The 14,465-nt window shown below is 37.5% G+C and overlaps 2 protein-coding genes across 3 annotated transcripts; both read left to right on the top strand.

The window, feature by feature from the left end:
- The first annotated feature begins 6,024 nt into the window (after window positions 1-6,024).
- Window positions 6,025-7,999, top strand: LOC137717702 (probable xyloglucan galactosyltransferase GT14). The gene has a single exon (XM_068457154.1). It carries the CDS (start codon window positions 6,107-6,109, stop codon window positions 7,826-7,828), a length of 1,722 nt encoding a protein of 573 aa, XP_068313255.1. The 5' UTR covers window positions 6,025-6,106; the 3' UTR covers window positions 7,829-7,999.
- A 1,539-nt stretch (window positions 8,000-9,538) lies between these two features.
- LOC137713327 (elongation factor 1-gamma) lies at window positions 9,539-12,977 on the top strand. Of its 2 annotated transcripts, none has more exons than XM_068452612.1 (8): window positions 9,539-9,632; window positions 9,764-9,809; window positions 10,645-10,794; window positions 10,880-10,940; window positions 11,015-11,067; window positions 11,211-11,312; window positions 11,782-12,289; window positions 12,391-12,977. In XM_068452612.1, the coding sequence occupies exons 2-8, from the start codon at window positions 9,801-9,803 to the stop codon at window positions 12,768-12,770; spliced, it is 1,263 nt and encodes a 420-aa protein (XP_068308713.1). In that variant the 5' UTR covers window positions 9,539-9,632; window positions 9,764-9,800; the 3' UTR covers window positions 12,771-12,977. The 2 variants fall into 2 exon arrangements, with proteins under 2 accessions (XP_068308713.1, XP_068308718.1); XM_068452617.1 differs by having other exon boundaries at window positions 9,594-9,671.
- The last annotated feature ends 1,488 nt before the right edge of the window (window positions 12,978-14,465 follow it).

The raw sequence follows: 14,465 nt of genomic DNA, 5'->3' as shown, positions 1-14,465 counted from the left end.
TGTTCTAGAATTTGTGAATTTTCTTGTTTGGTTAACCAAAAAAACAATGAAATTGAATACGGAATTTGTTATTTTTAAACTCTCAATCATAGAAATTGAGAAATGACATTTATTTATATGGAATTTAAACTTAGGAATTGGAGGTTCCAAATTCCAAGTTTTTTTCTACGCAGAAATTCTAAATTTTTATATTTATGAATCTAAACAAGGGAATTGATGCATGTCAATTTACAAATTATGACTTTAATCCAAATTCCAAGTTTATTTTCCTCATCCAACCATAGTGTTAGAGAAAATTTAAACATTCATAGAACAAATTCAACAGACCACAAATCATATCCAAATCAAGAAAGCAAAATGATATCCAGATTTCTCTAAACAACCGCAGCTTGTTCTTTCCAACAGACAAATTGGGTGCAGAGGCAAAATTTTCAAAGCATATCATAGAAAAGTAACTCCTTTAGAATTAAAGAAATTTGAAAGGCAGCAGAAGTTTAGTTCAATTGTTGCCGGCTTCGGAAAAGTTAAATACAGAAAGCGCTTTCTGCAGAAGTTCGAATCCGGTCCGTTGTTCAACCATGTTGCAACTCCAAAACATAGATAGGAATCCCACAACAGATTGACATGGAGGCCTATGAAGCAATGTAAGCAAATATCAAGAACTTGATGCGAAATCACGAAAAACTAGTAAGCAAACCATTACAACATTGAAACTAAGCACACAGTTACTGCGTTGGGTTGGCACAGTTCAACAGCTACACATTTGGGTATAGATTAAAGCAAATTATAAATGCGAAATCGAAATTGAACATTATATTTGGGTGAAAAATCACCTGGACAAATCTTTTCAAAGGTTATAAACGAAAAATCACGATTTAACAGTAGTTTAAACTCCGATTTTGATGATTTTTTACAGCTACACTCTTTAAACCTATATGAAGACAATGAATTAATTCGATCGTCAATTTAAAACATTTACATAAGTGGATACATACAAAAAAAGGCAATGCAAGAATCCCAAAAGAAAAGCAAAAAAAATAAAAATAAACTTTGCGCGACGCGTAAAGTTTTTTTTTTTTATTTTTTTTTTAGCCCTTCTCCGCATATAAGCTCCACGATGCCACACAGTCCGACGCAAATATAATTCTTTTCTATTTTCAAGTGAAAACACTTCTAAATTCTAATACATCAAACAAAGTCCGATGCTAACATAAAAAATTTCTATTTTGAAGTGAAAACACTCTTCTAATTCTAATCCAGTAAACAAAGTCCAACGCCAATATAAATTTTTTTTATTTTCAAGTGAAAACACTCTTCTGAACTCTGATACAATATACAAATGCAATGCAGGCTTTCATAGCAATCAATAAAAAAGTAATTGCCAGGTATCGAACCTGATATAATCGCAACCTAGTCATACGTCCCACCGGAAACATCAGCACGCAACACAACCTTAACCTGCAATCCCCATTTGCGAAATTCCGAAAATCAAATAAATTAATTTTACACATAAAGCTACGGCATTGACAAATTAACACAGACGAACAGAGCAGAAGGAAACAAAAAGGACCTGAGGGAAACCATCCAAGTACTGCAGCCCAGGATACGTTTCGACAAGCCCTTCGATGAACTCAGTCACCACATCTGCAATCACCAATACGAAAAATTTACAACTCTCTCAGTGAAAAAAAATCAATTTCTCTTCGCATTTCATCTGATTTACAATTCCATTTCATTCTAAAAGCCATCAACAAGGAAAGATTCATTTTTACAACGGAAAATAAAATTCAAAGCTTTCAATCTCTACATGTTCCTTGAGTCTTGTCTAAAAAAAACAAACAGATGCACTAAATCAAAAGAAAAAGAAGTCATCAAAAAATAAATGAAATTTTGAAAAGTAGCAAAATTGGGTTTAAATGGTTCTTCTGGCAATTGGGTTTTCTCAGTTTTGAGTGAAGTGTTGGAATTGGAGTGATAAGTGTGATCAGGGCGGCTATGGAGGTCTGTAGGTGAGGGAGAGGGTTGGGATGTCTGTATTTTTCCCTGTTCTGTTCTGGCTTTTGACTTGTGTTAGAATAAATGATAGAAGGACAATAATTTATGGTTTCACTTTGCTCGACGCAGGTGAGCCTTCGTCGTGCAAAACAACTTTGTGTGACGCCAGCCTTCGTCGCGCAAAGCAATTTTGCACGACGAAGACCCACTTGTGTCGCGCAAAGCTGTTTTGCGTGACGAAGGCCCACCTGCGTTGCTCAAAGTTGGGAAAAAGACGGTAAAGATCCTTGATTTAGGGCCAAAATCTTTCGCAAGGCACAGAAGCGTCGCGTAAATGGCTTTTGCCCAACGGAATTTTGCTTGACAAAGGATGGCGTCGCGCAAAACTATTTTGCATGACGCCACCTTCGTCGCACAAAGTCCGTTGCGCAAAAGCCATTTGTGCGACGTTTTGTGTTCAGCGTCGCGCAAACACACTTTGTGCGATAAAATTTGCTCCATCGCACAAATTGATTTTCGCACTAGTGTCTATTGGGATTTTAAGGGTTTGTAAATTTTTATTTGTGAGATTTGGGAATCGCGGCTTGCTTGTAATTGCCGAATTCAAATTCAATGCACAGTTTTGGGATAAAAAATGGGGTCTGCACTTTCTTGTGATTTTTTGACTTGGGTTTTATTTTTATTTTTTTCTAGAAAAAAATTATATGCTTTGGTTTATTTGGTTGCTCGGAAAATGTGATAGGGGGGTAACGGAGTATTGGGGATGAAGGGGGAGGAAGGGTTGCGGCTGAGAGAGTTGTTTTTTTAATTGATTTTAATTATAAATAAAAAAAATTAATAATTAATTAATTTTTTATTCCAATTGTCAAAGGAGTGGGCTCTACTCATGTCATGTCATCATTTAACAGTCAAAATTGATAGAAAATTTAACGGAGGTCTAACATTGCAACGAATTCATAAGTTGAGGTATGACATTGCAATATTTAAAACATGAGGTATGAAATTGTGGTTCGATCCATGGTTGAAGTAGTTTTGTGTAATTTACCTTTTTTTTTTTTTATTCGAGTGATAGCGTTAATAAGTTAAATGTTAAATGTTGGAAGCAAATTATTTTGTCCCTCTTATTATTATAAATAAAGAATTAAGCATGAAAAATATCAACACAAATCCTCGCGCCCTTTTATTTTCTTTACCGTCTCTCTCCCTTCTTCTTTCTCTCTAAATTTTAGATCACAACAAATTTATGTTTTTTTATAGGAAAGAAAATTTATGTTGGCAACTGTAAATTATATAAAATTAATAAAACAAAGAACAAGATTTTATAGAGACAAATAACTTGACATCCATGGATGCTTGAGTAATAAAATTTCCAAACACTGCATCCCCTTCCCCCCATCTTCTCTCATCAACTCAAAATCTCAATTTTCCGATCTTAAAATTCGGTACTTGTTGAACAATTACTAGCGCTCATTCAAAAGCCATGGAACTTGTTGTAAGTATTAGACTGAAGTGGATAATTTTCAAAACTGATGGGCTGTTTGGAAAAGATGAGTTCGACTCGATGATCGACTTTTGTAGCTTTGATCCAAACTCATATACGATACTATTAAAACAAAAACAAAAAAAATATTTAGCATGATACTTTAGCATTTTTGGTTGTTGATATGAGATGCTACATACACAAACGAAACAAGATTCTAAGCCAAAAAGAATCTAACCAAATTGAACACCATAAACTTGATAAAACACGAGTAGGTATATCTCATGTCATAATACAATTAGAAGAATACTAAAAAAATATATTTCTCTCTAATCATATGACATGTAGTGTATCGACTTAAATTCCAGATAAACAGAAAAATCTCTTCATTTCAAAGGTGGGATGGTGTGAAGCGGAAGCAACAAAATTGATGGTGCAATGACGTTTAAGCCTGTTGCGTATGGAGTTGCCACACAAAACAAATATTTCAATATTATCATATTTTATATATGCAATTCAACATAGCTAAGAAGAATTTCTAAACATCTAGAGAGAAAAAATTTGAATAAAGAGTGAAGAATGATGATCGAACAAGGCACGTAACAATCAAAATTATGGTTGATATGATTGTTTTTTGCTGAATTATGTACTTATGAATGTGGCTTCAATTTCGATTGGCTTTGAAATTTCAGCAAAGTCGATTCCTCAACCATCAGAATCAGTCCAACGGTTATTATTTCAACCATGGCGGCTTCCAGAACTTCTCTTTGCTTCCGATGTTCAATGACATTAGCACAAAGTTTGTTTTATTTTCTTCTTTAAAAAAAAAAAATGAATTTCAATTTTTAATAACGTAATTTAGAAATATCTTAATTTGGAAAGCAACTTTGTTTATATGTAATTAATTCATTAATAAACTCAACGCTCTCAAAATGTACCTCTATTATGGTTTGACTATTCTAAATCTGTACACGTAAGTAAAACAATATAGCAAACAAGGCACATATTGCAAACTAGACCATGACTTACGTGGTTGTCAGGGAGAGATTGAAATGTTTTTGTGAGTCTTCTTAATTTCCGAAATGATAGACTGGCATAGTTAGGCCACCAGCTGATCACCTTTATTTATAAACATTGCAGGAGATGCAAAATGAAACATAAGATGTCCCAATGCAAAAAGTAAATGTTTTTAACAACTTTATCAACGAGAGTTTTGACAGTCTACATCATTTTTTATCAACAGATCGAAAATCTAATCCAGTTGTTAAAGAGGTAATCTCAAATAATACCCCCAAGTCCAAGAAAAAGATGAATTATTAATGCCCACTTTTTTTGACATGCTGCAACTTTTTTATTCTTCTTCTAATTGTTGGATAAAACAATTCAAAGAAGAATCAATGACCATAATTAAGAGCAAGTGTGCATAATTAACTCCCACAAAAAAAATATGTATATGTAATACAAGTCAAATTCACAAGAATACTTTTGCAACGAGCCGTTAACCTACCTATAACAAGCCACAATTTAAAGTTCAACATATTTACAAAGAGGCGTATACAATGCCCCCTTACTCAGTTACAACAAATCAAAGCGGAACACATTAGTACAACCTCACCATAACATATCGTTCTCGTATTCATGTGAGTCAATTATATGACCTCCTCTAACCTAGTGGAGACTTGTTCATGTGGTTATGTGCTAGTTCCTTAGATATTAGTTCTCCCTCTCGTATATATGCACATTCCACAGTTGACTTTCGGTTCAAAACGAAGTTACCCTTTAACTTTTGACTTTCAATTTTGCAGTTAGCAGTTTAACTGTCAAGAAATGAGATCAAACACCGAATCCAAATGTAATCTTTTAAATTTAAATCTTTTTATTTATGGAAAGTTATATAGCGCTCCATCAGGAAAGGATGTAGGGTAAAACAAACCGCCCTGACCAGAATGCACATATGAATTTGTATTTTCTCTCACAAATTTAAAACAAACAATAATTATTCTTATATTCTCACAAATCCAAATGAAATCCTCCAAAAAAATCCATCCAATTTCTCTCAACCAAAAAATAAACCATAAGCAAATGACGAGGCTTTATTCTAGTGGTAGAAAGTAATAATGTGTATGCATTTTGGTGCGGCTTCGATCTTCACTAGTTCCCTCCTCCTACATGTGACAATTTACCACTAACGCTATCGTCTGTATACAAAAATTTAAAAAAAAAAAAAAAAGTCCAATCATACGGTCTGAAATTGAAACTCCATGATTCTTACCATGTTTTGTCAACTTAGCCATGGAAAAACTAAAAGGAGGAAAATTATTTTTTCCATGAATTTCCAATGAAGCTTCTCCTGGGAATGAATTGTTTCGTATATAATTACAAACTTTCCTTAATTAATGGGAACGCCAACATATTGATAATTCAACACTTCCTTTTCTTCCTCAACAATTCATTTCTCCCAACCTTTTTTTTCATTTCTCTTTATTAATTGTTTCTTACAAAACAAGTGATGTTCTAATCTCTCTCTCTCTCTCTCTCTCTCTATCTCTCTCTATCTCTCTCTATCTCTCTCTCTCTCTCTCTCTCTCTCTCTCATCAAGTGTTCATAGGAAGAAGAGGCTGCTGGTTTTGATGGAGAAATCGCGGGTTGCCGGAAGGTGCCATAATCAACCCTGGTTTGTCCTCCTAATTGCTTCATTTCTTTTAGTCTTCGTGTTGCTTTTATCCGACTATTCGGCTCTAAGCGCCGGAAGAAATACTCAACAGGTCACCTATTTTATCACCAACTTTGCAAACGTAATAGTCAACCAAGATAATTCCACCTCTCTTCCATATCATGATCATTCTACTCCAATATCATCCACTCAAACCGAGATTTGGCTCACGCTTAATGTCACGAATTCGAGTACTAGTAAAGCTATTCCTGCACAGTTTTTTGGCCATGGCAGAGAGGAAAATCATAGCGTCGAGTCTGTTGTCATTAGTAATCCACCACCAGTACAACCGATATCTCCACCACCAGTACAACCGATATCTCCACCACCAGTACAACCGATATCTAATGAGATTGGGAAGAATAACTCTGATGTTGATTCGTGCTCCGGGCAATATATTTATGTTTATGATCTTCCTAGGAGGTTCAACCAGGACTTGCTCAAGAATTGCCATTCACTCGTGAGATGGATTGATATGTGCTCCCACTTGTCAAACATGGGACTTGGTCCAAGAATTCACAATTCTAAAGGAAAACTAGTGGGAAATGGTTGGTTTGCTACAAACCAGTTTTCATTGGAAGTTATTTTTCATAACAGGATGAAGCAGTACAGGTGTTTAACCAATGATTCGTCGTTGGCCTCTGCGATATTTGTACCCTTTTATGCCGGCCTTGATGTGGGACGATACCTCTGGGACTACAGCACCTCGGTGAGAGATGCCTCTCCTCTTGAATTGGTGAAGTGGCTTTCGCGTAGGCCCGAATGGAAAGCAATGTGGGGGAGAGACCATTTCTTAGTTGGAGGGAGGATTGCTTGGGATTTCAGGAGGCTGACAGACAACAACTCCGATTGGGGTTCCAAGCTCATGTTTTTGCCCGAATCCAAGAACATGACATTGTTGTCTATCGAATCGGGCTCCTGGAACAATGAGCACGCAATACCATACCCAACATACTTCCATCCCTCAAAGGACAGTGAGGTGTTCGAGTGGCAGAGAAGAATGAGAAACCGAAAAAGGCGGTACCTCTTCTCTTTCGCTGGTGCACCAAGGTCCGATTCGAAAGACAATATTCGAGATACGATTATAAACCAATGCCGGTCTTCAGCCACATGCAAACTTGTAAGCTGCTACAATGGTGCAAAAAAGTGCGACGACCCTCTAAACGTAATGAAGGTGTTTGAAGCATCAGTTTTTTGCCTGCAGCCTTCGGGAGACTCATACACGCGTCGATCAACGTTTGATTCCATCTTGGCAGGCTGCATTCCAGTTTTCTTCCATCCGGGTTCCGCCTACGTGCAATACTTGTGGCATTTCCCCAACATCCCATCTAAATACTCCATGTTCATATCCGAAAACGATATTAAGGATCAAAAGGCGATCATCAACGAGACGTTGCTTCGAATTCCGAAGCATCAAGTGGTAGCAATGAGAAAGGAAGTTATAAGATTGATTCCGAGAGTAATATATGCAAATCCAATGGCACCTAGGTTGGAGACAGTTGAAGATGCATTTGACATAGCGGTTAAAGGAATGCTTGACAAGGTAGCGAAAATTAGGAGGGACATGAAAGAGGGCAAGGATCCTGGCGTCGCTTTTTCAGAACTAAACGGTAGAAAATTTGATATGCCTGCAGGTTAACTTTTTGCAGTTTTTTCTTGGAATGTGTCCTTCATTACAATGTAAATATGTAAAGATTTCTTTATGGATTATGGAATTTTTTTATTAAGATGCTTTTCTCAAACATTATTTGTTAGAAAATTTGGTTTTGGCCAATAATTTTTGTGAAACTTTAGGTCGAAGTTGGGCGCTATCAAGAGCTCAAGATAGGGCTGGGCCAGGCCCAATTTTGAAGGGACCAGACCGGATTCGGGTTTAAAAGAAACGGGTCGGGGCGGAGCGGGTACAACCAATTTTGAAACAGAAACCAGACCTAACCCGGCCCGTTTCAATTCAAACTGGGTCCATGAGTCCTTTTTTTTTTCTTCTTCTTCGTCGACCGAGTCAAGAGCACTCATAATCGATCGAGTCGCACCAGATTGGGCAGTCACCAGCCGAGTTTGGAGCTTCGTGACTCATGTGGTGGCTGCTGTGATGCCGACGGAGTCGATTCGAGGGGTGGGAGGGAGAAAGAAAACCCTAAAGTTCTCTAAATCTGGGATGTCATCGAGGACTTGAGGAGGACAATCGAGGTTGCTAGGCCATCATGGTGGTCGCCAGTGCCCAGACTTGCAACGGTGGTGATGTCGAGGTGGTGGAGGAGATGATTGATGGAGAGTGGCGGAGTATGGGTGGAAAAACCGTGGAGGGGATGATGCACGCCAGAGAGAATCAATCGAGGACTCAAGTGACAAACATAGAGGATAATCGGTGGTGTCGTGGTGATGATCGTGACAACAGTGATGGGTGACGATGGTGATGAATCAATGGTGTCGTGGTGGTCTGCATTCGGTGTTGTTGGCGAGGAGAGATGGGTGACGATGGTAGTAAACCCACATGGGGCATTGCCTTGTGTATCGTGGCTGTTTCGGCGGGGTCACTCGAAGAAGAGAAACAAATCCCATCCAAAATTAGATTCCATTCATTCCATTTTAGAAATGGGTCGGCCTGGGGCCTCGTGCTTCTATAGACTTGGACTCACCCCACCCCGTTTCTTCTTAGAAAAATTAGACCCATCCCGACCCGCAGTTCCTAGACCCGTTTGCCCACCCTCAGTTCAAGGCCTATGTGGAGAATTTGAATAAGAAAAGCTGAGTGACAAGCAATGATCTACAAAATGAAATTAAAGATGATAAATGAAATTAATGCATAGTGTGAACTTTGAAAAGACGATAGGAAAATTGCGAGAAGTATGTGAGACTATTTTCTTACCCATCATGTGGGTTTAGAATGAGCTTTCACTTGGCAACCATTTATGGCTACTTGTGAAAATTATGTGGGTTCCTATTCATGTGGGTTGCGAATATTATGATTCAGGTATTTAATTACGAAACCATACAATACAAAAGTTGAGTTATAAACTTAGAATTTTAGGAATCAATACAGATTATAAACTTGGAAATATTCGTGTTCAATAATATTTGGCATGTAGTCCAATATCAGTAGATAATGCCCCTGCATCCCGAATACAAAACTCCCCCTCCTTTTAATAATAATAAATTAAAAAAAGATTGGAGTCGGATCGGAATGTTTAATGGCGGAATCGAAAATTTCAATCCAACTCCTGTGGGGATTGGGCCGAGCATAAAATGGATTAAAAATAACCAGAATGTACGGAAAGCTGAAAATGGGCCGGATGTAGCCTAAAGTGAAAAAATACCCAACCCGTAATCGCTGTAGTCATTTTTCAGTCGCAACAAAAACCCTAGCTCTTGGCTTGACCTACATCAGTATATCGTCTCTTGCTCTCTAACCTTCTATCCCGGAAGAACGCTCCGCCTCACAGGTCTCTCTCACTTTCTGTTTGTTTCTCGAGAAAATTGAAGTCAAAATTCTTCTCTTTGCATCTACCAATTTTTTTCCGCTGTAATGCTGATAACAAAGTTTGGGGTTTTTTTTTGGCTTTGCATATTTCAGATCTAAAGTCTGAGCGAAACGTTTTTCTGGAACAGCCATGGCTCTGGTGAGTTTTAGTTTGTTTCTTCTGATCTTCCAATCTCAGTTCTCGTCTCTGATTGCACTGTAGTCCAATTCTTGTTATCGTTCACAGTTGTCGATTTGTGTTTCAATTGCATCTCAAAAAGTTCGTAATTCAGTGATCGTATGCGTTTGGTTTCACCAGTGGCCGGTGTAGATTTGGTTGATGATGATACAGTTCAATTTTAGATGTTCTTATACTGATCTGTTTTCGAAATTAGATTTGATTTTCGGGTTGACCTGATATTATTGATAAAATACCAGAAAACCCAATTGAACTTCAGCAATTTTTAGGGATTTGTTCTGCTTTAGTTCACTTACATCATGTTCGGATAAAGAAATTTAAGATTACTAAGGAATTTTAAAATGATGGTAATTGAAATGACGGGATTTTATTTTCTAGAATTTGTAAATTTTCTTATTTGGTTAACCTAACATAACAATGGAATTGAATACAGAATTTGTTATTTTTAGACTCTTAACTCTAAATCATAGAAATTGGGAAATGACACCTATTTACATGGAATTTAAACTTGGGAATTGGACGTCCCAAATTCCAAGTTTTTTTTTCCATGCAGAAATTCTAAATTTCGATGTTTATGAATCCAAACAAAGGAATTGGTGCATGTCAATTTATAAATTTTGACTTTTACCCAAATTCCAAGTTTATTTTCGTCATCCAAACATAGTGTTAATGTTCAAACCTGTTTTAAGTTTTTTTTATATGATTTGTGGGTGTGATTTGGTTTCAACTATTATGTTATCGGCATCAATTTTGGTATCTTTGTTTACTAATAAGGTTGGTATTGTTTACTTTTCAGGTTTTGCATGCAGGGAAGACAAACAAAAATGGTTACAAGGTGCTCATTGCTGCAGAGTATACTGGTGTGAAAGTTGAACTTGCACCTAACTTTGAGATGGGTATCTCAAACAAAACTCCTGAATATTTGAAGTTAAACCCTATCGGGAAGGTAGACTTTTGTTTTCTCATTATATACATGCTTAAGGAAATTTTAGTTTGATTTTATGTATTAAAGAATCTATGTATAATTTCAGGTTCCGCTGTTGGTAACACCGGATGGTCCCATTTTTGAGAGCAACGCTATTGCTCGCTATGGTAAGACTATCAAATTATATTTTTGCATTTTTATTGTTGTATTGGAAGTTAACTATGTTTTTGTGTTGCTTCAGTTGCACGCTTGAAAGCTGATAATCCTCTGTATGGTTCTTCTCTGATTGATTATGTAAGAAACTCTTATCCGTCTGTTATTTTTCCATGTGTAAACCTAAAGGCTTAAGTGCACCTCCCCTTTTCTGTTTCATCATTTTTCTTGGTCCTGGTGAAATAAGATTTTTGTTATGCTTACCATTGTATGTTATTCTTCAGGCCCATATCGAGCAATGGATTGATTTTGGAAGCATGGAGATTGATGCTAACATAAGCAAGTGGTACTATCCAAGACTGGGATATGGCGTGTACCTTCCTCCAGTGAGTTACATAATCTTGATTCTTTGTCTTTTTATATTCCCAATTTAGGTAGCATTTTTTTTACGATTTGATTGCTTAAAGTGTGCTTATTTTGTTTATTCTTTTAGGAACCATGGAAATCGATCATTTATCATAGAGACAAGATTAGATATATATTTTGTTTAGTTAGTAGCGTCACATTGTGAAGATTAATGGAATATGATAAATTTTTTTAATACCAGTTGCACTCTTTTTAAGGCTAGTTACAACGGATCCTGTTAGTTGTTATGGTCAGATATACAATCATGTCAAATACATTGGTTGAAATGGTCAACACGAATTTGGTTGTGACACTTGACTAAAGTGAAATATATTATTCTTTCCCTGGTTTACAGTGCACAATCTATGTTGTTTATGATTCCCTCGTTCCTTCCAGCTACCTCAATGGTTCATTGGAGTCTTTATAACATTTTCTGTATATTCTAATTAGGCTGAGGAAGCTGCAATTTCTGCATTGAAGAGAGCACTAGGTGCCTTGAACACCCATATTGCTTCGAACACATACCTAGTTGGGCATTCTGTAACCCTTGCTGACATTGTTGTCGTATGCAATTTGTACGTGGGGTTCACTAAGGTCATGACTAAGAGCTTCACTTCAGAGTTTCCGCATGTTGAAAGATACTTCTGGACCCTGGTCAATCAACCGAACTTCAAAAAGGTACTGGGTGATGTCGAGCAGGCTGTTTCAGTTCAACCAGTTGTATCTGCAAAGAAGCCTGCCCAGCCTGCTAAAGGCAAGGTGAAGGAGGAGCCCAAGAAAGAAGCCAAAAAAGAGCCGGCAAAACCCAAAGCAGAAGCTGCTGAGGAAGTGGAAGAGGCTCCAAAGCCAAAACCCAAGAATCCTCTTGATCTGCTTCCCCCAAGTAAGATGGTTTTGGATGACTGGAAGAGACTGTACTCTAACACAAAGAGCAACTTCCGAGAGGTTGCTATTAAAGGTAATTATCCCAATGCTTGGTCTTTCTGGAATGTAGGAAGTCAAAAATACCAGTTGGGTTTGATAACTGTAAATTGATGCATACGCCTTTGTTTATTGCAGGATTCTGGGACATGTACGACCCTGAAGGATACTCTCTTTGGTTCTGTGAGTACAAGTACAATGATGAGAATACAGTTTCCTTTGTGACACTGAACAAGGTGGGTGGATTCCTTCAGCGGATGGATCTGGCCCGCAAGTATGCCTTTGGGAAGATGCTTGTGATTGGCTCAGAGGCACCATTCAAGGTGAAGGGGCTGTGGCTCTTCCGTGGGCAAGAAATTCCCAAATTCGTGATGGATGAGTGCTACGACATGGAGCTCTACAGCTGGACAAAGGTTGACATTTCAGATGAAAACCAAAAGGAGCGTGTCAACCAGATGATCGAAGACCAGGAGCCGTTCGAGGGAGAGGCTCTTTTGGACGCCAAGTGCTTCAAGTGAAAATGTCTAAATTCCGTCACCGGAAAGGGGTGTGTTTTTGGTCGGTCTGATCTTTTTTTGTTAGGGTTTCTTTCTGTGAGTGACCAAGTATAACTTATAATCCATGTTGTTGCAATTTAATTTTGGAGAATGGTTTAGACATAAAATTCCTTGTGATAGCGACATCTAATGCTCATTTTTATTGTGATTTGATTTCGTTACCTACCATTCAATTTTAATCTAAACGACGGGATCATGGGATCTAGTCATTGGATCGGTTTGCTCAAAGGCCACAAACTATTGAGGACCACCATAATATGCCGAGTATGATACCAAATCTCTTTGTCAGAAAAGTTAAGATCCCGCTCATGGTGTTGGGATGGGGAGCAAATTTTGATAAAATAACCATTAGAATTGTTACACCGTCCGTCCCTTTGTCCGTCAAACTATCAAGTTAGCTACTTTTTTTGGGGCACTTGGTGGAGGATTTTTACGAACATGGACGCCAAATTGATTCGATAAGGTCAGTTTTCATGTTTTTCTATATATTGAAGTATGAGAATTTGTAAAAGACTTACAAGTTAGTTGGTTAAGAGTTCTCACTTATTTAAGGTCTCGATTTTGATTCCCCTCCATCAGTATCTTGTATGGAAAGAGTGAGTTCTCTCTTTTGGTTAACTCTTTATTTGTATGACATCTGTTAACAAATTAGATAGAAGTTAGAAGACTAAACCACTGCTGATGAGTCATTCTTAAACTATAGTATATTTCACCCTATTCTTAATTGGATTTTATATATGTTTTTGGGGAGAATGTTGATACTTTCTTTATGTTTAGATTATAGGTCAAGCGAAATCTGCTTTGCTCGAAAAGTGACGAAACAATGAAATTTTGGAGTGATTATAATTTTGGAGCAGAGCTTCACCCAATAGCACTCGCACAACAAAAGAAACAAATATAGAAAGAATTATAGTGATTAATTTTCTCTCTATACAAAGCTCAAAACAATTGCAACAACTACAACTTTGATGGGTGGTTGCCAACAAAATGGGGGCAGCAGCTCTCTTCTCTTCTTGCAAATAGAGGTTGTCGGCAGCTTCTAATATCTCCCTCTCTTTCTGCTTCAAAACCAAAAGGGCAGCAGCTTCTTGCAATATACCCTAGCCACAACAAATGGCTTTCACATGGGCCGGATAAAAAAATGCCCATTAATTTGGCCATAATTCAACAGCAACTGCAGGGACTCCGACGCCAGGATATGTAGAATCTTCACAACAATAAAGTTAAGGGGTGGAAGTTGAATGCCCCAGGAATGAGTCTTTACAGGCTTCTGTTGCTGGTCCAGACGTTCCTCAGTTCCTTCGAATAAACCTCTGGTGCGTCAATGGAGATCCGAATAACTTCACCTCGCATTTCTCATGGCCAAAGCCAGGACCAACCGCACGCTCCCTGGCTCTCCGCATTACCTGGAGTACAAGTTATGAAACATAAACATTGAATAAGAATTTCAAAAGGGCTGCACTATCTATTATCTTTTCTTCTGTCTTCTTTGAATTTGACAAATAAGAACGCAGCCGTGAGTTTTCTATTGGATTGTACTTCTGTTAGTAAATTTATTCTCTTTAGATACAGATTTGTACTCAACAGCTGAAGAATATATGGATCAAATGATAAGAAACGTAGGTAAAGCATATGTACGTAAGTAATTTGAGCTCT

This window comes from Pyrus communis, chromosome 1 (assembly GCF_963583255.1).
Source record: "Pyrus communis chromosome 1, drPyrComm1.1, whole genome shotgun sequence".
In the NCBI taxonomy this organism is placed as follows: Eukaryota; Viridiplantae; Streptophyta; class Magnoliopsida; order Rosales; family Rosaceae; genus Pyrus; species Pyrus communis.
This window is presented reverse-complemented; position numbering and strand designations above follow the sequence as displayed.